Below are 23,584 nucleotides of genomic sequence, written 5' to 3' on the forward strand. Positions count from 1 at the left end.
AAAATCGGTTTTACATTTTCAAATCTAAAAGTAAACAAAACTAAAAATACAAATTCAGTAACAGTATATTGAATGACAGAAGAAGTCAAAATCAAGGAAATTTACAGTGGACAATAAAAATCACAAAAACAAGAGTAACACTAGCATGCTCAATGCTGAAGCTTCAGTGTAAAATGGAGTTTCTCCTTTTCTACAGTTGGGGCCATCATCAGGTGGCACCTCCTTCTTGGCTTACACTTTAAGAAAGCGGTGTGGATGACTAAATGTAAAATATTCATGACTAACATAATAGATAATTTAGAAAAATAATAAGTAAATACAATATTAATTAAAAAAAATGACATAAATATTAAGAAAAGGCGAAACCGATAGCAAAATGTTTAAAAAAACAACAAAAATATTATATTAAAGAAAACTTTACTTGAGCCAAGTACAAAACTCTGGCTGAACTATAACATCAACAGCCTAATAGTTCCAGGGACAGCAAGTTGAGTGGCCAGGGTGTGCTAAAAATGAAGACATTTCAAAATAGTTTGCACACATTAAATAACAAATCAACTTCATATTTCAAGTGATTATGACTTTTTCATTAACTCTGTGTACATTACCTTGGTGGTAACTGGAATAAGAACTTGTTCAGTACAAAAACAGAGAGCAATTTTAGTGTATTTAATTTAAATAACTAAAATTCATAATATTTTCAAGGGAGTAAGGGGACTTTTAAGTTGATTCTTTTGTCATTATAATCATCACAGAAAATAAAACTTTTCCTGTTTAACAATATTTTTTTATTATTATTTCAGGTGTAAAAGGACTGAGGGAGGACAAAATACAATCATGGAAACCCATAATAATATAATTAAAAATTTATTGCATCATCTTCTGTAGAGATTTCCACATAAATCATCAATCCTTAGCATATCAGTTCCAGTGTGCTAAGGTTACAGTGACCTTCATAAATGCAGCATGCATGAAAACTTTGGACAAGCAATTTGAAAAAGTTACATTTTTCAGTCAAGGACAGCATTCTGCTTATGTGACTTTTGTGACGCCACATTTGTATATATAAAATCTGTGAACAAACGTTGGCTATATGGTTACAAATACTTAAATTTTGGAAGGATTCACTGCCTTTTTGGGAAATCAGGTCAAGATGAGGGATACATCATTTACTATTCATTTCCTTGCTGGACTTGCAATGGCTGCCCTAATAAATGCTGTGGAGAAGAAAATAGACTGTCCTGAATTGTGTATATGTGAAATAAAGCCGTGGTTCTCACCAAAATCCATTTATATGGAAGCTCCGACAGTGGACTGTAATGATTTAGGACTTTTTGTTCTGCCAGAGAAATTGCCTGCTGACACACAAGTTTTACTGCTGCAAACGAACAACATTACAAAAATTGAGAAATCTGTGGACTATCTGAGCAACATAACTGAGATAGACTTATCTCAAAACAATATATCTTCGACAAGAGATATCAATTTAGGACAGCTCCTTCAACTTTTGGCTCTGCACTTGGAAGAAAACAAGCTAAACAAACTGCCTGACAACTGTTTGCCTGCACTATCCAATCTTCAGGAACTATACATCAATCACAACTTGATTTCAGCTATTGCACCTGGGGCTTTTGTTGGACTTCATAATCTTCTCAGGCTTCATCTTAATTCAAACAGGTTGCAGCTGATTAACAGCAAGTGGTTTGAGGCTATTCCCAGGCTAGAGATTTTAAAGATTGGGGAGAATCCAATAATCAGAATCCAAGATATGAACTTTAAGCCGCTTATCAACCTGCGCAGCCTGGTTTTAGCAAGAGCGAATCTTACGGAAATACCTGATTATGCTTTGGTAGGCCTTGATAGCTTGGAAAGCATCTCTTTTTATGACAATTTATTTATTAAAGTGCCCCACATTGCTCTTCAGCAGGTTCACAGTCTAAAGTTTTTGGATTTAAATAAAAACCCTATTGAGAGAATACAGAGGGGAGACTTCAGGGATATGATGTACTTGAAAGAACTGGGAATTAATAACATGCCTGACTTAGTTTCCATTGACAGTTTTGCTTTAAGCAACTTGCCAGAATTAACAAAAATAGAAGCCACAAACAACCCCAGACTATCATTTATTCATCCCAATGCATTATATGAACTTCCAAAACTTGAAACACTGATGCTCAACAGCAATGCTTTAAGCGCCCTGTACCGGATTACAGTAGAGTCTCTTCCTAACCTCAGAGAAATCAGCATGCATAGTAATCCGATCAGATGCGACTGTGTCATTCGCTGGATCAACATGAATAAAACTGCAGTTCGATTTATGGAGCCAGATTCATTATTTTGTTCGGAACCACCAGAGTTACAAGGTCAGCAAGTCCGACAAGTACACTTCAGGGAGATGATGGAAATTTGCCTCCCACTTATTGCTCCAGAAAGCTTTCCTCTTCAGATAAACACCAATAATGAAAGTTCAGTTTCATTACACTGTAGGGCATTTGCAGAACCAGAGCCAGAAATCTATTGGATCATTCCTTCTGGACATAAAATACTTCCCAACACAGTCTCTGATAAATACTACATGCACCCCGAGGGAACCTTTGAAATATATGGCATTACAGAGCATGAAGCAGGGCTGTACACTTGTGTTGCTCATAATCTTGTCGGTGCAGACTTGAAATCTGTCCTGATAAAAGTTGATGGCTCTTTTCCCCCATCTGACAATGGATCATTAAATGTAAAGGTGAAGAATGTGCAAGCACATTCAGTTTTATTATCATGGAAAATTTCTCAGAACCAGTTTGCCTCCAATATAAAATGGTCCACTACAATGAAGGTAAATAGTCCAACTATTGCATATACAGCTAGAGTGCCATCTGATGTCAAGGTATACAACTTAACACATCTAAACCCATTAACAGAATATGAAATATGTGTGGACGTTCCCAACATTCAGAAACAGAATTTCAAGAAATGTGTCAATGTGACAACGACAGGCTTAGACCTAGCAGTGCAGATGAAGGGAAAATGGAATCACAATGCATTAATTGCAATGCTGGGTGCAATAATGGGAGTAACCTTTCTTGCTAGCCTTCTGTTGTATGTGGTTGTGAAGAGCAACTGCATTTTTGGAAGCAGGTACTTGAGAAATCAACAGTCAAATAAGTCAACAGTTTCTATTGATGACACCACGTATTCCCCACTGACAAATCTCTGGGTTTCCAGAAAAGAGGCAGGGGCAGCAGTAGAAGTGAAAGCTACGGTGATAGACATTTCAAACAATTTCTTATAAAGAAATAAGATGTTTTAATTTTATATTTAAGGAAAGATTAACTTCAAGAGTATAAGCACAAGACTCTGCTGAATGCGTGTGCTTATGCAACTCTCAAAACATCTTTCTTGAAGATTTTAATACAGATACATCTGGTTCACCTGTAATGATTAAGGATTTCACTGGGTTCCGGTATCATTTTTCCTAAAAGGTGACAGAAAATGAAAAGTCTCAGATGCTACTGTTTGAAACATTATTTATAAAATCACTTAATGTGATATTCCTGGTTACTTACCATATGATATGGTGCAAATGGAATAAAGGAAACGAGAAAGATTTGTCTCTGTTACTGACTGTTATATATGTAAAGAATAGTGGAACTACCCTAGTGGTCCTGAGCAATACCCTCTGTGCTGTATTACGTACATAGGCAAGTTAGAGTGCCAAATGTGGTCTTTATAATGGCGATATATCAGTAGAATATAGGATAGCAGTGACTATGATGTGGAAAACAAAAGGTTTTTATGAAAAAATACATTTTTTGATTTAAATAAAAATGTTTATTGCCTTTCATTTGAAAACAATCAAATATCAATTTGCTTTGCATAATAGTCAGAAAATATCTTTTCTTCAAATGAGTTTTGTTATTCATGGCAATTTGCTCAAAAATAAATAAAAATGAAATGAATACATATAATCATATTTAACTGACATGAGCCTGTACAAGTCAATTAACCTGTAAAGTAACAAAGATTGAAAATGAAAAGCTTGGACTATTTATAACATCATAATCAAAAGCCCACTTAATCTAATTCAGGGTAGCAGGCCAATTTAAAATCACCAATTAACTTAATACGCATGGGATGTGAAAGTAAAACCATAATAGCCGAAGAAAAACTCGCACAGACTTGGGGGAAATGTGCAAACTCGACATAGAAGGGGTCTGGAATGGACAGTTCAAGCCCAAGATGCTGGATTTATGAGGCAGGAGTGCTGGGCAATTTAGCACATCTCTTGTAGGTATTAAAAACCAAAAAAGAATCTTGCAAAGTGTGTTGCTCTTGAATCTGATTTCTAAAAACCACATATTTTCTCTGTAATTGTTGTTGTAAGGTAAAAACATATTGCAGCTTATCATATTTGGAGAAATAACAGTGATATATGAATAATAATAATTAAATATACTAAAACCATGAAAAGTAAATTTAACAAGAATATTTGTTAGAATGGCTATTGTGGAGTAATCTTTCTCCTGAAAAATAAAGTGAAAAAGTTTATCAGCATGTCAAAGACAGGAAACAAAATTGAACAAACAGTATAAATAATTGCTGAAAAGTTGGCAGCCATATATATAGTCTGATCCTGTACTGTACATTATCATTAAAGGTAAGCAACAGAAATTTATCAGCTCCATTTTAAACAGGTAAGTAAGTTTAGTCATGTGTATTATCCTAATGAAAATAAACATACAAAATGTTTTCCCACCATATTCATCAAAAAACTAACCAATGGGAACATTTTCTTCAACACATACTAATAAGAAATAATGTGAAAAGATAACTGCTGGTTAAACAAATCACACTCTGAGTGACTTAATGATTATCTATCTATCTATCTATCTGCCTTTTGTTGAGAAATCAAACATGTCACACATCAGGTGCTTCTTTCCATTTTGTTGTCAAGTACAATATGCTTGTTTGAGAATTATGCAGAAGGACGCAGAAAGTCAGGAATCTGAAAGAATGTAAACATTGTTTAATTCTAAATGACAGCTTCAATTAATCTCATCTTCAGATTGCTTATTTGTAACAAAAGCCTCTGAGCAGAATTCTTTATGAGGACCAACAGCACCAAAAGGTTACAATGAAAAGTACTGGTATAATGATCAAACCTCCGCAATCTCATTAATTTTAATTCTTAAATTGTGTGAATCATATTAAAGATGGAATATGATGAGAAAGTGCATGAATCAAAGACAAAACAAATTACGACTATTTAAATACCGTGTTATTTTTACTATTATGCACTTTTTAATTGATTAATTTTTGTATTAAAAAGAAATTCATTTATGAGTTAGCAACATGGGAGCAGAATGCCCTGAATAAAGCCGGATACTCAGCGTGAAAATGGGAAACTCTAAAAGTACCATGAAAGCAATGATACATGAAACAGTTTTAACTTAAACACAAAACTACCACTAGTGGAGTTCTATTAAGATGGAAAATTCTAGGAAAGCAACACAAATTATTTCAGAAATATACCAATGTTATTGTTACTATTATTTTGTGTTTTTCAGTGTTTACAGAAATGTTTTTCTTACTCAAGCATCCATTTTTTGAGCCTACTCCACTATTCAAGAAGAACTAACGGTGCACCAAAGGTTTATTACAACAAATACAAGGGCAGACATACAGTAAATGAAGTCCCACACATGGTCACCCTTTGACTTAAATACATTTCTTTAAATTGTTTGCAGTAAATTGGTGTGTCTAGAGGAATAAATATGAATATTGTGCCAAGCTCAAGTGCTATGAAACACTAACAAAATCTATTTATATTTTATACATGTATTAGAAGTGCTTAATTGATTGTTGTAAATCATGTTACCTACACAATTATATTTGATAAAGAATGACAATAATAAAATTTTATGTGGTGTAACCAAAAATAAAAAATACAGAATACTACATAACATACCATAATATTCTTAAATCTGCTTAACTTAAATAAAGGTAAAAGGGAAGGAGCCTATCCTGTCAGCATTATAGGTAAGGCAAACAGCAGCCCTGGACAGAGTGCAAGTCCATCACAGAGCCTGCCATCTCCCCTTTGATCATCACTCACAGATGGACCAATTCAGTGTTACAAATGAACCTAACCTGCTCATCTTTTAGAATATGGGAGAAAAATAGGAGTGCCAAAAAAGGCAGACTGTTAATAAAGATGTATAGAATTGTTTAGTACATAGCAGTTTTGTGTATTTGTCACAAATAAAGATTCCTAACATCAATTAGAAGAATGCAATAAGTTTTTATTGATTCACTGTAGAGATTTTTAGCACACAATGACTGTGTAGACTTAATGATAGATAGATAGATAGATAGATAGATAGATAGATAGATAGATAGATAGATAGATAGATAGATAGATAGATAGATAGATAGATAGATAGATAGATAGATAGATTAAGGCTACTGAAAATTAGGCTTTCTTTTTTGCAAACAGTTAAAAGTTTGATATACCTTATTTCTTTAAAACAAGTATTTGAAAACCTTTGTGTGTTCTAAGATGACAGGCATCCCATCATGGGCAGATCAGATTACCTAGATACATGTGTTTCTAGTCAATATAAGCACTGTTTAAAATTTTTTTTTTTCTATCGTGCTCAGGGCTGAGTGTTATTAAAGTTTGAAGAACATTCTCCAATTTCTGATTTCAACAGTGAAAACCATAACTAATGAAATTTCTGAATAAACTACTAATTCTACACAAACTGGACAGCAAGATTTTTTTTGGCTTTACAGACTAAGCTGTTTAACAGAGGCCGAACAGTTCTTCTTTTTGATTTATTAATGGACACTTAAGCATTTGTAACAATGAATAATTCAGTTTGGACCACAAGCTGTTTCTAAAACATTTTGCTTGTTCATGCCAGACTCTTCACAATGACTACAAGACAGCTGTGGACAAAAAGCTTACATAGTATGCTCTAAAAAGTACATTTATCCCATGATTATTTTTGTCCTGCTTTAGTTTTTGAAAAAAAAAAAAAAAATAGGTGTACAAAAGAAAATATTTTCTATTCTGAGAGACGTGTCTAGATAACAAATAATACAAAAATATTATTTTAAAACAGTAACATTGATGCCACAAACATACATTTAAGGTTAAACAGAATATTAGAATAACTTTGACAAGAAAAGGCCATTCACCCCAACAAGTTCGCAAGTCCTATTCACTTAATTTCTCCAAAATAACTTTGAGTTGACTTTTAACAGACCCTAAAACTCTACTTTCTACTCTACTACTTGACAATTTATTCCACGTGTCTTTGGTTCTCTGCATTAAAACATTTCTGCAAAATTTGTACTTAACAAGTTTCCATCAGGATGCACTGTAATTTCCTTCATAATTTGTAACACTTCAGTCATGTCACCTCTTGATCTCTGTTTGCTTATACAGAGATGGGTCAGCTCCTTCAACGTGTCTTCACAGCATATAAAGTACCCATCATCCTAGTCGTTCTCCTATTGCTTTTCTCTGGCTCTCTGTCATTTTCATAACATGCAGACCAAAACTTCAAATAGTATTCCAGGTGAAGCCTCAAAACTTCCCTTGACTTGTACTCTATACATTGGGCAATGTAACCTAATATAACAGAAGCATTCTTTATCACTTCTGTATACTGTCTGGAAGTAGAAATTAAAGTGTCCTTTTTGACTCCTAGTTCTATCACATTTAGTTGTAATTTGAAGTTTCTGACCCCCCATTGTTTAAATCTAACACCCTGCATGTAATGTATTTATTTCTATAAAATGTCTACCCAAGCCTGTGTTCTGTATAGGTCCCTCTGTAATGTTTCTCGATTATCTGACATTTATGTGTATTAAAAAAAAAATCTTTACACTGATCCCTGAAGTATGCCACTTCTAACATCACCTAATACTGAAAAAGTTTCACTCACCATAACCTTTTGGTTTGAATGTTTAAGCCAATTCTGTACTCATCTACACACTTCAACTTGAACCCCAACAGGTTTTAGTTTGATTACCAGTCTCTCATGTGGTGTCTTATCAAACATTTTCTGAAAATCAGGATATTTAATATCATATGCTCATATATGATCATCTGCTTTAGTTCCTTCCTCATAGGACCACCCTCATCTGAATCCATGCTCCTATTTGATAAGATTCCCAATCTTGCAATGTGATGCTTGATCCTTCCCTTAATATTTTTTTATTCTATTAATTTGCCTCTTGTGATGCTAGTTAAGCTTACAGGCCTAAAGTTATTTGGATCAGCTCAATAACCCTTTTCATACAACACGGTAACAGTTGCTAGACTCCAGTCCTTATAAATTTCCCCTGAATGCAGTGATTTTCATGAAATATGTGTCAAGGGTTTATATATGTATATATGAACTCATTAAACCTATTAATTCTAAATGTATCTTGCTAGAATGAGCCTGGTGGTATGCAGATGGTCCATCCAGAGCTAATTCGTGTCTTGTGCCAAATGCTATTGGGAATAGGTCTAAGTTCACAAATACTACAAACTGCATAAGTAGGTTATAAAATCGGTGGATAAATAATTAAGCATGACATTCTAAAATACAGTAGAAAAATTTCCACTGTTATTGTCCGAGTATAATTTTTGCAGGTTATAGCACAGTTTTGATGTATGAAAACCAATGTATATTTGCTGTACACCATACATAATGTATATGATATAGGAATTTCTGCCTTTGTGGTGAGAATTAGACCTTAGGAATGCATTGCCTGTCTGCATGAGTAATAAGAAAAAGAACAAAACAAGCTCCATGACGATTTTAATATGACTAACGCAAGGTGTTCTTTCAGGTAAGATTTTTTTAATGATTCGTGCCATGAGTAATAGTTACTGATATGATTACTTTTCATGTATGTTCTTTTATCATCTAATATAATTTATTTAAGGACACTACAAGTTTTAACCCTGAATTACACTACATCCATAATCCAGCATGTGCTAAATTAAATATATGTACAACTTACACTGTGTTCATTGAGCAATTGGTTAACAAAATCTGAATTAAAAATGCAACATCTGAAACTGACAGACTTTTAACTACATTAACTCCTCCATTTTCTGTAGTAGATTTATACAGATGATTGCAGCTAGCCAGAGTCTATCCTGTGAATACCAGGCATGAAGAAACTAATAGAGGACAAAACAATTAAACAGTATGAACCATTAAAGCAACATATACTTGGTGTGCGGCAGGAAAATGGAATTTCCAGAGGAAGCTCAAGTAACTGATATAAAACACAGCTAGAAAGTAGACCCTATTTTGACTTCTAGTTGGGATAAGCACTATAAGGTGGCAATATCCGTTTCTAAGCCAAGAGCCATTTATTTCCTAGAGCAATGACGTAGATGGAGCTTAACCTGATTGCTGTTTCTTTTCTGTTTTTTGTCTGAACGATCCAGGAGCTACCTTTAAAATTCTGGCTTGCTCAGGTCCTACTTAACATGCAGAGTTTGCATCAATCTGGAAAGTTTTTAAAATGAGGGTATGTTGACAACTTGGTTTTAGCCTGTGTCACCATGCAAGTGACAAGACAAAAGGGAAAGTTGTGTTGCTCTGAATGCAACACTCACTTTGAATGATTACTTTTTAATTTTTGCTCATTTTTATTGTACCATTTCCACCAGGAATGGCACAGTGGTATGCGCCACTGCCTCACAGCTCCAGGGTCCTGGGCACAAATCCTGATTCAGGCTTTGCATGGTTCACTTTATATGTTATACTGGTGTCTACAAGGCACTCCATTTTTTTCTGTTTCCAAAGACTTGTTGCCAAGTTAATGGGTAACGCTTCTCACATGAGCTTTCATTCTTTCCAAGTCTGATTCTCACAATTGCTGAGGACAACAGGTATCAGCTGCATGTGGCCGTAAAGTGGTTAGTGAGTTAGAAGATGGAGAGATGGATGTATAGTTTCTACAATATATTTCATGTATATAGGAATATTATTGTCACTTACTTAGATTTAATGCATGCAATTTGCAAGTACCATTACAACACAAGGTTTTAGCCTTTAATAGAATAACATCCTCAAACTAGGTTGTCAGTGCTATTTTGGTTCTGAACTTCTTTTTTTCCAATTCAATAAAGTTATTATACTCCAGTAAGGCAAAAGTGAGAGGTCCCGAGGCGGCAGTTAGGCATTGTTTCCTTGAAGCAATATTCACTTTTATCAAAGCTAGGTAGATGTAGTATTTGTACTAAATGTTATTGTCAAATTCTTCTTAATGTAATAAAGGACACTTGAATGCAGAAATGGGTCAAACATTTTCAAAATGCAATGTAAAATACCGACGTGAAGATACATTAAATTTGTTTCATTACAGACCCAATATGTATTCCTAACACAAAAATCACAAACCTGATGAATCACCATCACACAGAGGCTGACATGAGAATTTATCAGGTAGACATACCCATATATCACAAAAGATTTCAGCACCTTGGACAGGGCTTTTAGAGCTAAGCTATTTGTCAAAGACACAACAGCTGAAATATGACCTATTACAATGCAGGTACAGTATAGGTCAGCAAGAACGTGCACATGCATCTTAGATCTTCACTTTTTGACCCTGGGTACATTTAGGAGCTGCTATTCATATAGAATGAGTTTGCAAAGTATCTTTTGCCAAAAAACAATGAACAGAGGACAAAAGAATACACCCGGCAAAATCACAAAAAATACACCTGTGCTGTACAGGATAATCAACTCTTTCTTTCTGCTTTTCTGCGAATGATCTTCAATAGTAACCACAAATACATTTTTGAAAAGCAGAGTAATCTGCCCTCAGAACCTATAAAAATGTAGGAAAAGCATGACAAAGGAAATACCGTAAATTGTATAGAACAAACCTTCTCATTATAGTATGAATTAACAAATATTTTCTATAGACTTATTGAGTCTTTTTATCAGAATTGTACAGTGAAGCTAGTGTATGTCATATATACTGAAAGGAATTAAGTCTGTTGGCAATTAATGTTAGGGTCCACTAACTTTAACACTCGTAACAGACAATAAAAAGGCTGGAGATTACTGAAATCTAAGGCTTTTCCTTACACCCTTGTAATCATTTGCTTTACTTTAATAATACTGTACCATTCTAATAAGTTATATAGACCCCAGACTCAATGATTAATTATAAAAACACAATAAGGGTAAAAAATGAAAGATTCCAAAGTCTTTACGAGAGTCTATAGTCTTTGAGACAATTAATTTGAAGTACACATAGTTGAAAATATCAGTTTTTTACAGTAGGTCAAAACATTTTTACTTTTGTGCATGTGTTTTAGCTATATTGCAATATGGTCCTAATTATTAATGGACAACTTTATAAGATGATCTAAATCTCTAGATATTATTAAAGGAACAGAGGGGAGCGCACTTTTAATTAAATTCTGCACCCATTCATTTATTATAAATTATCTACAATATACTGTATGGTTTGAATTTTTCCAAAAGAGAGCTTACGAAGCACTAAAATATTAAAACAAAACTGCACTGTAATCACATTTTTGCATTTACGCTTTGTATTAATATTGGTCTAATAAATCAAACTACAGAGTCAGAAGTAAAAAACAAAGCAGAAAAGGTCACACTTTTCACAGTTAAAATTCTTTTTTGATAGACCCCATAATACTGAAACTTGCTACTTAATAATTTACTGAGACAGACATACCGTACAGTATTTATCTGACTTTAAAGGACAAACTATGAGTAGAAGTTTAAGTAAAATAAAAATAACATTACAAATATTTTATTTCTCAATCTATTTATTTTTTCTTAATTTCTGAAATATATAACACAACATGCTTTCTCTAATACACATTTACAGATTTAACCAATAAAATACCAAATATGTAAATATTTTTTACCAGCTTATGTGTTTTTCATGAAAACAACTGGGATTCAAAGACATGGGTGACAAGTCGATTAAAACAATGTACTGGCAAAAAGGTAATGTGACCACCTCCTGTCTAAACCTCTAAAATTACTGGAAAAGATATAGAGTCATTTAAAAAAAACAACAAATTGAAACCAAAGCAGCAACAATATATAAAGTGTTTATTTAATTAATAACAATTTCAGATAGGTATGTTAAGGGGAGAAGCAAAGTACATTTTGTATTAAACAAAAAGACAAAGAAGAAATCTTAATTCCAACCTGGGTTTGAGCTTACCTTAATGTATTCTGTACTCCTGCTACTCATTTAATGTGTTACCCACATACTTACAAGCTTACTAACAAAAAAGACTTTCACCTTTCCTTTTTCCTTTTGTGTATCCTCTCTTACTTTCAAAAACTGCATTCCTGTTAACTTGGTCCTTTCAGTTCTGTATTTTGAAACCTCTCCTCTGTTTAGTTTCTGACTAAATTTGGAATGACTTCCAGACAAAGTGGAGGTTCATCAAGCCTGAGTGCTCCTGGCTATAATGTCTCTGGCAAACCCCGAAACCACTGCACCTTTGATTGTTCCAGTATCCCTAAAGGACCAGGTCACATGGGCAAATTATACTGTATGTTGTCCAGTCTGTATAATAAACAGTATGCACCCCACCTTCCTTTCTAGGACCCTGTGATATCTGGTAGTAAGGAAGTGCTGCCACCTCTGATATTTCCTCCATGACCTCCTCTTCCTTTTTTACAGTTGTCAGTGAGACTGAATGTTAGACACTCCACTATGTTGAGTTCCCTGCCTTCAAACATAGTGCCGATGGTTCCCATGTCACCTGCCAGTTCTTTTTTTGTATTACTGGTGTCCATCTTCACAATGTCATTTTTCAGATTTTATTCACATTACTCTAATGACTGTGGCAAAAGCCAGATTTTAACAGTGATTTGGATGAAAACTTAAGTAAGAAAAAGAAAACAACTTTATTTTTACTAAGTAGTGATGTCAACATAACAATTTTAAAATGAGGAGGAAATCTAAACAGTAGTAATTTTATTTATGGAAGGTGAAAACAAAAACAAAACAATACAGTAGTCAGTGAACAAACCTCAACTTAATTTATTATTTTACTCTACTGGTCACACAATTCAGAACACCCCAGTTTTTCCAGTTTTAATAAAGCTGTAAGCAATTCAAAACAGTAAACTGCCAGTTTCCAAAAAATACAAAATAATGTAATTTTCTGAATACAGAAAGACCTTTTATGGGGAACAAATACTGGGCTAACAGCTTACAATTTTTCTGCAGCAATGGAAGTGATTTAAGTATTGAAAGTTGACATGAACATTTCTTACAGGGGTCCCAACATTTATTTACTACTTACAAACTCCCTGTGTATGTATCAAAGCAGTGCGAGAATAAACTTGAATTTACTTCAGTTCAGCTTTATATACCATCATCCCTCAAAAGCTCATAGGGAAGTTGAGTTGGCTAAGCTGCAACATTTCCCTTTGCAACAGGATTCGAGACTTCATGACAGAGAGACCCCAGACAATCTGTATTGGGAATACCATGTCCAACACCATCACGCAAAGCACTAGCAGCCCCTCAGGGCTGCATACTCAGGACACTTCCGTCCACTCTGCTTACTCCTGACTGCTGTGTACAGCTCTAACACCATCGTTAAAGTTTGGGTATCATTAGCAACAGGGATGAGGCAGGTTACAGAATGGAAATACTACGAATGACAGACTGGTATACGTGCAACAGTCTGTCTCTTAATGTGAAAAAGATGAAAGATGAATCAAAATCAACCTTCTATAACTAACTAAAAAACAATGTTGTTTATTAAGTTGGAAAAAAATCTAATTCTCTTTCAGAGGATCTGTTCAAAACTATTTCAGAACTTTCTGAGAACTCATTAGTAAAATTCTAAAGTAAGCACACCAGGATATTCTTAACTTTCGTACTCTACTTACTGTTTTATCATGTCCACAGACCTACCTTATTTTGGCATTACAATTTATATTGTTCTTTTTGATGGGTGGGGATGAGGGCTGAGTTCTACATATTCTTCAGATTATTTAGAAGCATACTTTTGTACTTGCTTGATTCTTATTTGATTGACATAGGTAATGTTTTATTGGTTTGGCTTCAAACATAGGAGGAAAAATTCTGAAATAAAATGAGTGAACTTAGTTTTCCTTAATTTCAGGTAGTGCAATTCATTTCATCCATCCATCCACTTTCCAACCCGTTAAATCTGAACACAGGGTCACGGGGGTCTGCTGGAGCCAATCCCAGCCAACACAGGGTGCAAGGCAGGAACCAATCCTGGGCAGGGTGCCAACCCACCGCAGACAATTCACTTCATTCACATTGGAATATTGTAGGCAGGTTTGGAATTCTTTCAAAAGAGCAAAATGAGTTAGGATTATAAAGGTTATCATACTAGAAAGATCATAGGTGTTTCACCTGTAATTACATCAACAGGCCACTCAAGGACACATGACTAGTTCCACTGACAACTAAGCAAAATTTACAATCTATTTGCCTTTAATCTGAAGACATAGCTAACATATTTATTTGGCCAAGGGAGAAAAATACTAGGATAAATATTTTACAAGAAAATGCTTCAAAACATAAGCCAATAGAGTTGTTTGTGATGCAGAATTTTGAACAGAATTAGCACCGTGTCTGTAAGGAAGAGTGTATTCTAATGCAGATCACCTATAAAATTATTTCAAAAAACCAAAAGGTGTGCTGGTGTGGCTTTGACATCGTTCCTTGCTGTTTTATAATAAAGTAGGGGTAGTAAAGTATAAAGATTAGGAAATAGTGTTATGCTGTTTCTGCAGGTGTTTCTGACTTACATTTAATGAGAAAAAAAAATTGCATGAGAGACTATATTTGCACAAAATCATTGAAACAAAACTAATGTGTTACTGATACTGACCAGCTTCTGTAGGTATCAATATATTATTTGCCATATAATTAATACTGCATATCTACTCTAAATATACCAGCAAACCCGCGATTCTCGAAAGAATCACAAATCCAAGAATGGCAGTCACTTTCTGTTCTCTCTCATATTTGGAGGGAAGACAAATCATGGAGGGTGGGTGCATCCTGGGAAAGTTTTCATTTAATTAAATAAACATATTTGTACTAAAGCGGTTTCTTTTTGGAGCTGTGACTGTTCTGGTTCTGGTGTTTCAGAAGCACGCTGTAGGCGCATGCCTTTATTGTTTATATCTATGCGGTCTTGTTTTTGTATGGCTGTGTCGTTATCTAAAAGTTGATTGCTGATGGCGGCGGATTTGTGTGCTGAAGTGACCATGGTCACATTCGGGTGGCGGTGGTAGTGTGTACGGCTTGCTTGTGGCCTCTGGCATCTGTGTATATATACAACCTGTCATGCATGCTTTACCTCAACTTTAGTTTACAGGTCGTGTTGTGTTGTTTGGGCGCCACCTACTGACTCTGGGGCGCTGAGGTGCAGTGCACGTCCGCTGACGGTGCATCTGGCATCCGTGCATATATACAACCTTTTTTTAGTAATATAGATAAAATCCTAAGCCTAAAAGTGCAATAATTTTGTGGAATGATTTTATGTCCTACATGTATATGTTTGGTATCATTCTTTTCAGAGTTTATCGAACTTTAAATTGATGTTGTTAGATTTTCAGATTATTATTCTGTTTTTAAATTATAAATTAAAATATCAAGAACTCATGTCCCGCGAGACAAGACTTTGTGCCAAGACATTTAACTACACCTGGAGCCAGAAATAAAAGATAAAGAGTAGATGACAAAGAAAGCTGCTGTACAGGCTTTTAAATGTTCAAAGCACTGTGTGAGATGCAGATCATGTGGCACAGCAGCAGCAGCATGCCAGCAGTTGATCGAGCAAAGAGGAGGTAAAAAAAAAAATCTGTATTTGTTTCCCATTGTATTTAAGAGGGGGTTTCGGAGGAGTGACTATGTCTCCTTGGGGTGCGTTCAGCCCCCCTCTTCACAACACGAGCGGCAGAGACGCGAAGTAGGCTGGTGTGTAGTGCAGGCCAGGGGGGCAGGGACGTTCTTAAGCATATGTGAACTACGCATCCACGTAGGGCCCCGACTTACAATTTATTTTTTGTTGTTGGGCTGTGGGCCTGGGGCCCCTGCCATGCCCCTGGTACTGCAGCCGTCTGTGCCAGTCCCTCACGTCGAGTGTCATGATACCCTCCTCATCCTAAATTTTATCGTTCTGAGTCAAATTCGGAGGGGAAAAGTAGGAGCAGGGGGCAGCAGGCATGGAATCGGGGGCGTGGCCGTGGGATTGGGAATGTATAAATAGCGATCGCTCAGTCTGGATAAACCATTGCACAACATGGATCATGGCGGATGGTGCGTTTTAAGACTATCATATATTATTATTTGGATTATTAGTTAAACATAAAGCTAACATATCACATAGGCCCTACATCCTAATCCTCGTTCCTCCAGGGCCCGGTATTAGCTAATCTCTACCAAACTTGGTTTGGTCATTGGTCATCGGTTCCTGTAAGCTTACATACTCGGTACTGGTAGGCTATTTTGATTTTCTGTTTAGAGGGACAGTTTATCGCTTACAGTTCAGTTATCCATTTAGTTATCCATCCACGCATCTACTCTGGTCGACGCAGTCCATGCGGATGAACTGAGATAAAGTGTACATATACTTACTGAGCTACTCGATTGGTACTGTGTAGGAATAATGTCAGGAATGAAACGAAATTATGACTCCGGGTGTACTAAAAGGAAGAAAAGAGCAGCTCAAGAAGCTTGTATTGCTTCACAAAAAGGAGCTTTGTGGAACTTTGTCAAGAGGTCTAGTACAACTGCCAGTAGAAATGCGCCATCCCAAAATGCAAACGATGCAGCTAGTATCGGCGCTGGCAGTGGCTGCACTACTCATGCTGGTCTTTCCCAAAATGAAGCTTTAGTAGAGATAAAAAGCGATTCCGGTGACGCTGCCCACCTCGGGGAACAATCAAAAAGCCTGGAAGCACAAGATGATAAGGTCGATGAGGAGAATCCCAAACTCCAGACTGATCACTCATATTCACAACAGTCAGGTTTCCTAAAGGTCGCATCTGTTGAGCGCAGCCTTTCCAAGCTCAACCTAATTAAGGATGATTTAAGGACCAGCATGACCTAAAAGTTTTTTGGAACTGATAAAGGATTTTGCCAGGATGAAAGTGCGGAAAGTAGATTTAGTCTTATTAACAATGGTAATTTATTATCCAAATTGCAATCTTCACCTAAATCGCTAATAATATTGTCATGCCGTCGTAACTTTGCCAAATGCACTGTAGCAAACGTTAATTTTAAAGATTCGTTTCGGATGCATTCAGAGAGACCCCCATAAAATCATGAAATATCCATATATTACCGGCCTTTACCAGATCAAGAACAAAATCAATATTTTACAACTCTGTATACATACAAGTGTACATGTAGGCCTATTAGTCATCTAAGGCCTTTTCCGGACATTTTATTGAACATCTTTGTGAGCTTGGGGAGGCTCTGCCCCCCTGGACCCCCAATCTGGGGCCTGCACATTTCTGAACCGCGAAAGGCCCCCAAACCGCTAAGAATGGCCCTGAGGGGGGTTGGCGAGTGAAGCGAGCAGGGGGGGATCCCCCTAGCATTAAATAAAGAAGAAATGCATGGCTGTTTTGTAAAAGCATAATTATCAGTAACAATTCTGATTTATCATCTCTGTTGATACCAAATTCTATCCTTTTTTTTTTTTTTTTTACAGTATTCCTAACAGTTTATGAATATGGGCCTACAGACTGAAAATGTAAAGAGATTGCCTTTTGTAGCAGGCTATGTTGGCATAGGCTTAAAACTAAATGATTTACTCAAGATTCCAAAATTTTTAGCCCTTGTTGTGCAATTGTGAATTTGCATGGAGAGGTAGGTATGTAGCCTGGGAATAATCAAGCAATATTCAATAACCAAACAGATTTGACATACTATTTTCTAGGATATGCAAAAAGTCCACAATGGCTTTATTTCTTCAGCATATAACAAAAAAATAAATTATGCCCATGCATGAAAGTTTGTTGGTTGGTTGTTTCAAGAACCAATTTGTAAAAGATAAAGGATCAATTAGCTCTTATCATTCACCCATACTGCATAAGAAATAACATGAACAAAGCCAAGGAAAGATCTGTCCAAAACTAAGATTAGAAAGTATAGCACTATGATTCAATTCCATGTAAACATCTTTGCATTTCATCCTTTAAGTTATTAAAACAATAAGGTTTAAATAAAACACAAAACTACAGCAGATACAATAATAATGAATACAAAAACACCATGCAAGAAGAACACAGAAAAAAAACTACAAGATACACAATTTCATGTCTTTTTAGTAATAATTGGGCTATTAAATCAATGAAATGATAAAAAAGAGAAAGCCAAAGTTACAGTTCCAGTTTCTAACTATGATGTTAAAAAATACAGTCTATTGCTACATAATAAAATAAATCTGTTAAATAGATTTTAAGTATTAATTAAAAGCTAATTAAATATTATTTTGAAATGACATATGCACACATCAGTAAGAAAGAATGTGATTTGGTACTTGTTTCCACCACCGAATTCCAGCATTAAACCCTGCAGCCATTGTAAACTGTTAAGGTAGTCTTCCCACTGTTGCTATAGTCCTTTTAAAATGTCTACAGTCATACTGTAACTACAAAACAGTACAGAAATTAAGTAAACATTGGAAAAAGAACATATGCAACTGCAAGTACCATAGGCACAACAAGTCTAAATCCAAAAAGGGACCATAACAAAAAGGACTTTATAACTTTACAGATGGATTAATTCACCTCTGAAATAAATGAGGAAAAGATTGACATAAGGGACCAATGATTATAACAAATCTCTCAATGGCCATCATACATCTGCTCTTGAGGATTTATTGTGTACAAGCTGATGACATCTGCCTCATCCTAAACAGACAAAATGATTGAAATGACCTTGAATAGCAACATGGAAATCACTGTCAACTGATTGAAAAAATGAAAATGGGAGGCAGATATAGCAAAAAGTGTCTGCACATTTTCTTAGTTTTATCAAGAACAACTTCAACATCAGAAAATTAGAAAGCTGCTCAAATAAGGTACTTTTTGATGTCACAAAACAAATGAAGGCCTTCAGTAGAAACTAAAAAAAAAACACAACTAGGTTCATGATTTGCAGAGATAGAATATATATGAATTTGAGTAGCAAGATTTTGACATAAGGTATGTAGTAATGGAAATGAAAACAAAACTAATATGGTTACTTTGAAATTAGAGAACAGCAGTTGGATACATGCAAAGCAAAGTGTTGCCTGGTTGGCCTATGTCTTTAGGTAAAAACTTCACCTGCCCTGTTTAGTCATAGGTGAAGGGTTTCTGGGAATAGATCTGCATTTTTGACACAAGTAACCTCAGAAATACAACCCTTATGTTTTTATTGCTCCTTCCATCTTCCTTTTTTTTTACTAAACGTTTTGCAATCTTTCCTTTGTTAAAGTATGAAAGGAAGATGACCTCTGGACTTTCATTCCGAGTTCTTTAACGTCTTGGTGTAATTCCTCAAACTTCAACCTTAGAGGAAAAACAGAAAAATCTCTCAAAGTGACTCATAAACTAATTGAAATGCCCTTTTCTAATTTAACTTTGACAAAAAATATTTTTGCCTAATTGTGTCATATGTAGTCTGTGATGGCTGTTTTCAAAAGAAAGAGCAATGGAGCAGCACACACATGTTATCTCATTCTTCATAAGGTATTTCTCATAGCTCTGAGGATGTTTAGGGGTTTATTCATTTACTTCTGTTTTTTATTCTGGAACTTTACAAAGATATTTTGATCCATTGCATCGACCAATTCTTCACATGTTGTGTATTTACTTACGACATGTAATACTTCTGACATAACTGGCAATTGTCTTTGAGCTTTTTTAAATATATATGCTTGTGCATCAGAGAGATGTCATGGCAGTAATTTTATTGAAGGCAAAACACGGCAATTCTCAGAGTCTGTACTTTCCTACAAAGTAAAGGTTAAAAAAATCAAAACCCGCTTCACAAATATCTAGTTCATCTAGTATAGCTTTGTCATGAGGACATGCAAGGGTTCAGCAATTTAAAAATTTGGTTAAAGCATAAACCTGCAGCCACTGTGGACCTCCAGGCCAAAGCTGAGTATCTCTGATCAATACAGTATTTTTATCTGAAACTTGATCACAGAAATACTGTATTTTCCCATACTTTTAATCTTTTCATCTGACCAATTTGGTTTAACTGCAAAATTCATTGTAATTGTCTTCCAAAGCATTTTTCACAGCCTCACATACTTCAAATCTATTCTAGCACTGACAGCACCGTGGTGCAGAGGCTAGTATTAACGGCTCACAGTTTCAAGAATACAGACTTCAAGCCTAGCCTGGTCATAGCCTTAGTGAAGCTGGATATTTTTGTGTAACTTTCACTTGAAAGATACACGTTTAGTTAATTGGCACCTTTAAATTACCCTTTGTAAGTTAGCAAATGTAAAATTCTTATGATGGAGTGGCCTCTGTTTTGGGTTGGTTCTTGCCTTTGCGCTCATGTTGGGAACAGGCTTTGTTACCATGCCATCCTGTAACGGAACAATTAGGATAGAGATGAATATGAAGATAGCTGAAATGAGTTGAAATTTGAGAAATATGATGAGAAGTTGTCCCAATATCTCACCCAGATGTTTTTCAAAAGATGTTATGGCATTCATTCACTCATCCAATACCTGTCATGTAAAGTGCCTTTGACCCAAACATACCTAAGGACACAGACCTTCGTCTCTTGCATTCTGAAACTTTCATCCATATATTCTACCTTTCAGCACTTAATGTTTCACTTCGAATCACTTTACGAGTTACTCTCATGACTGTTTTTTCCCCTATGATATTTAAAGATTTTTTTGTTCAATGCTTTTCATTATGATATAAAAAAGACAGAATGTCATCATTACGTAAGATCAAAATAATGTAGTGTTTTGGGGCAGGATATGCCAGGATACTCAATGGTACAGAATCTCTGAACTATACTTTCAAATCTATTCTACTGAATGTTCAGTTTACACTGCTTTAAAAGTGTCTTATTGTACAGAGTAGTGTGAAAGTGTTACTTGCAAGTGCTAATCAAAAGGTTTTTTGGTGCAAGATTAGTGAATTCACCCACCTTACCTTCCAACTTCTGCATTCCTGGTCTGAAAATCTCAGAACATAATTAATATATCACTGCAAGCAGAATATTACAATTCTACACAGTCTACTTAAAATTATTCATGTGGTTCTAAGATTGTTAAGTAAAGAAAATGAATATGCGTAGAGACTTTAGGTGGTCCATAACAATTCTTATTTTTTCCAGGGAATTCATTTTTATGCATACAAGTTTAACTGATTGTTTTGAAACTTATTTTGAAACAGTGCAAACAGAGTCTATTTAGCCACATGACAGTATAACTAATCTATTTCTATAGGTGAGGGCACCTTTAAATTTAGGCTTGAAATATATATAACTAGTAGTACTTTAGAGTTATTGTTATTTAAAAATGTTCCATTAAATTTTTGTGAGGAGGCGGGTGTGCCCACCATCATATGTGTGCTGTCGACCTGAGAATAAAAGAAAAAATATGTTATTTGAATACTGTTGGGTGTAATTGTTTTCCTCTTCATAAAACTGCCAAAAATAAGAGAAGTATCTATAAAGCGCTTTTATTAAGGGAGTGTGTCTACTCTTCACAATATAGTCACAATATCATTATGTTTAATGACATAAGAAATTTGTGAACACACAGAACATTTGTCAGATTCATTCAGATTTTAGAATACACAGTAAAATCAATAAAATGTAACCTTCCCTATCTATCTAAATAAATAAATGAATATTATGATACTGCCAGTCCCCTTTCACACTTAAAATTATAACTAAGAAAATTACCAAGAGACTAATAATAGAGTAGAAAATGCATTGGGTCTGGTTCAATAATTGTATCCTTCACAAGAGATGATGTACAAGTGCAAAATATATACATAGATTTAGAACAAATAGTCCAACAAATATACAAGGCTGGAAGCCTTTTTAGAGCTATTTAGAAAAAAAATCACACCTTATTTATCCTTTATTTGAAATACACGAGACATACAGAACAACATTTTACGAGGCAATGTGAACTCACTCCCCTCAACACCAAACCGATGGAAGATTATTCAGTTTGTGGTTGTCGTGAATTTAAGTTTTTGAGCCACCTGTTTTGCTTCTGTATCATTTTGATTCATGGTTTATGGTATTAAATTATTGCAACATAGTGATTACGCCATTCAGGTGTCTTTGCTGCACCATTGCATTTGATGTCATTATGCACACTTTGTAATGCCGCAACACAGTATTGTGAACATTCAAGTTTTGGATTAAAAAAAAAAAAAAAAAACTCTGTAGGTCTCATTTACAAATTAGGAGAAGAATATGTTTAGGTTTTAGGATTTTTACTTTGTTTTCATTCAACTCCATTTTTGTCATGTATTTACCACTAATACAGTGGTTCTCAACCTGTGGGGCGGGCCTCCCTAGGAGGGCGCGAAGAAACAAAAAGGGGGGTGCGAAGATGTAAAAAAAGAAAACAAGAATCAAAAATATGAAAAAAACATCTGTTGAAACCAAAACAAATGAACTTAAACTACATTCTGATACTAGAACAATAAATATAGAGTTAGATAAATGTCGATAAAAGTTAAGTAAGTATAATAAAATATGCATCTACATTTCAAAAAAATGTTATGGGCAGCACGATTAAAACTGTTATGAAAACTCGGGTCGCAGATACTTAAAGGTTGAGAAATGCTGCATTAACACTTGGCCCTTCTGAACTTTCTGAATGACCTTTTGCTTTCCTTCTTGCTATTCTTTATATTGCTATCTTTTGAGGTCTTCATTTCCCTGTCCATTTGCACCTTGAAACTTAACTTCAGAAATGCTCTTCCACCTGCTTCTAACTATGGTACTGTATGTAGTGTTTCAAGCATTTCAGAAATGCAACTTAAATAACTACAGCTGTCTGGTCTCTAATTCATGCTGTTGAACAGAGTGACTTGCAGAGTCACAAAAGTTGCTGTACCACCCCATTTTAATTACAAGGCAACACAAATAATAATAGAACTCAAATAATAAACAGGTGCACAAGTTCTCCTGAACACAAATCAAGAAATTAAGCAGTATGTCTCTATGAGAAAGACTACAGCTCCATCTGGCTGGAGAAAATTAAGACACTTCCTTCTGGCAATGGCCATTTTTATATGATTTACACGGGAAGGGCTTTTGGGAGTGATGGGGGTATGGTCTTCTGGGGTATTTTCTCTAATCTGCAGAGGAAAGAGGCAAGACACTCCCTTTTGCCTTGGGGTGGTACCGTTTAAGTGATAACAGCAGGCAAGGGGGTCCTCAGACATGCATGCGAAACATTATTTTGTGATGCTACACACAGAAATGTTCACACATAATTCATGGTAACTGCTTTAAAACTTAAGTCTTAAGTGCTGCTGGGAAAAGTCCCTTGAAGAGTTTGACAAGAGATTCC

General features: G+C 35.2%; 2 protein-coding genes across 2 annotated transcripts in view; one reads left to right on the forward strand and one right to left on the reverse strand.

The window, feature by feature from the left end:
* Positions 1–5,703, forward strand: part of LOC120533871 (leucine-rich repeat neuronal protein 3) — a 65,288-nt gene extending 59,585 nt beyond the window's left edge. Inside the window, exon 2 of the mRNA XM_039760943.1 lies at positions 804–5,703. Within this exon, the coding sequence (XP_039616877.1) occupies positions 1,154–3,286 (2,133 nt within the window). The 5' untranslated portion in view covers positions 804–1,153 and the 3' untranslated portion in view covers positions 3,287–5,703. The remainder of the gene's footprint in view (positions 1–803) is intronic.
* The window catches only part of immp2l (inner mitochondrial membrane peptidase subunit 2), a 1,365,073-nt gene that overhangs the window by 574,253 nt on the left and 767,236 nt on the right, over positions 1–23,584 (reverse strand). The gene's annotated exons all lie outside the window — the stretch shown is intronic.

This window comes from Polypterus senegalus, chromosome 8, assembly GCF_016835505.1.
Source record: "Polypterus senegalus isolate Bchr_013 chromosome 8, ASM1683550v1, whole genome shotgun sequence".
Lineage (NCBI taxonomy): Eukaryota > Metazoa > Chordata > Cladistia > Polypteriformes > Polypteridae > Polypterus > Polypterus senegalus.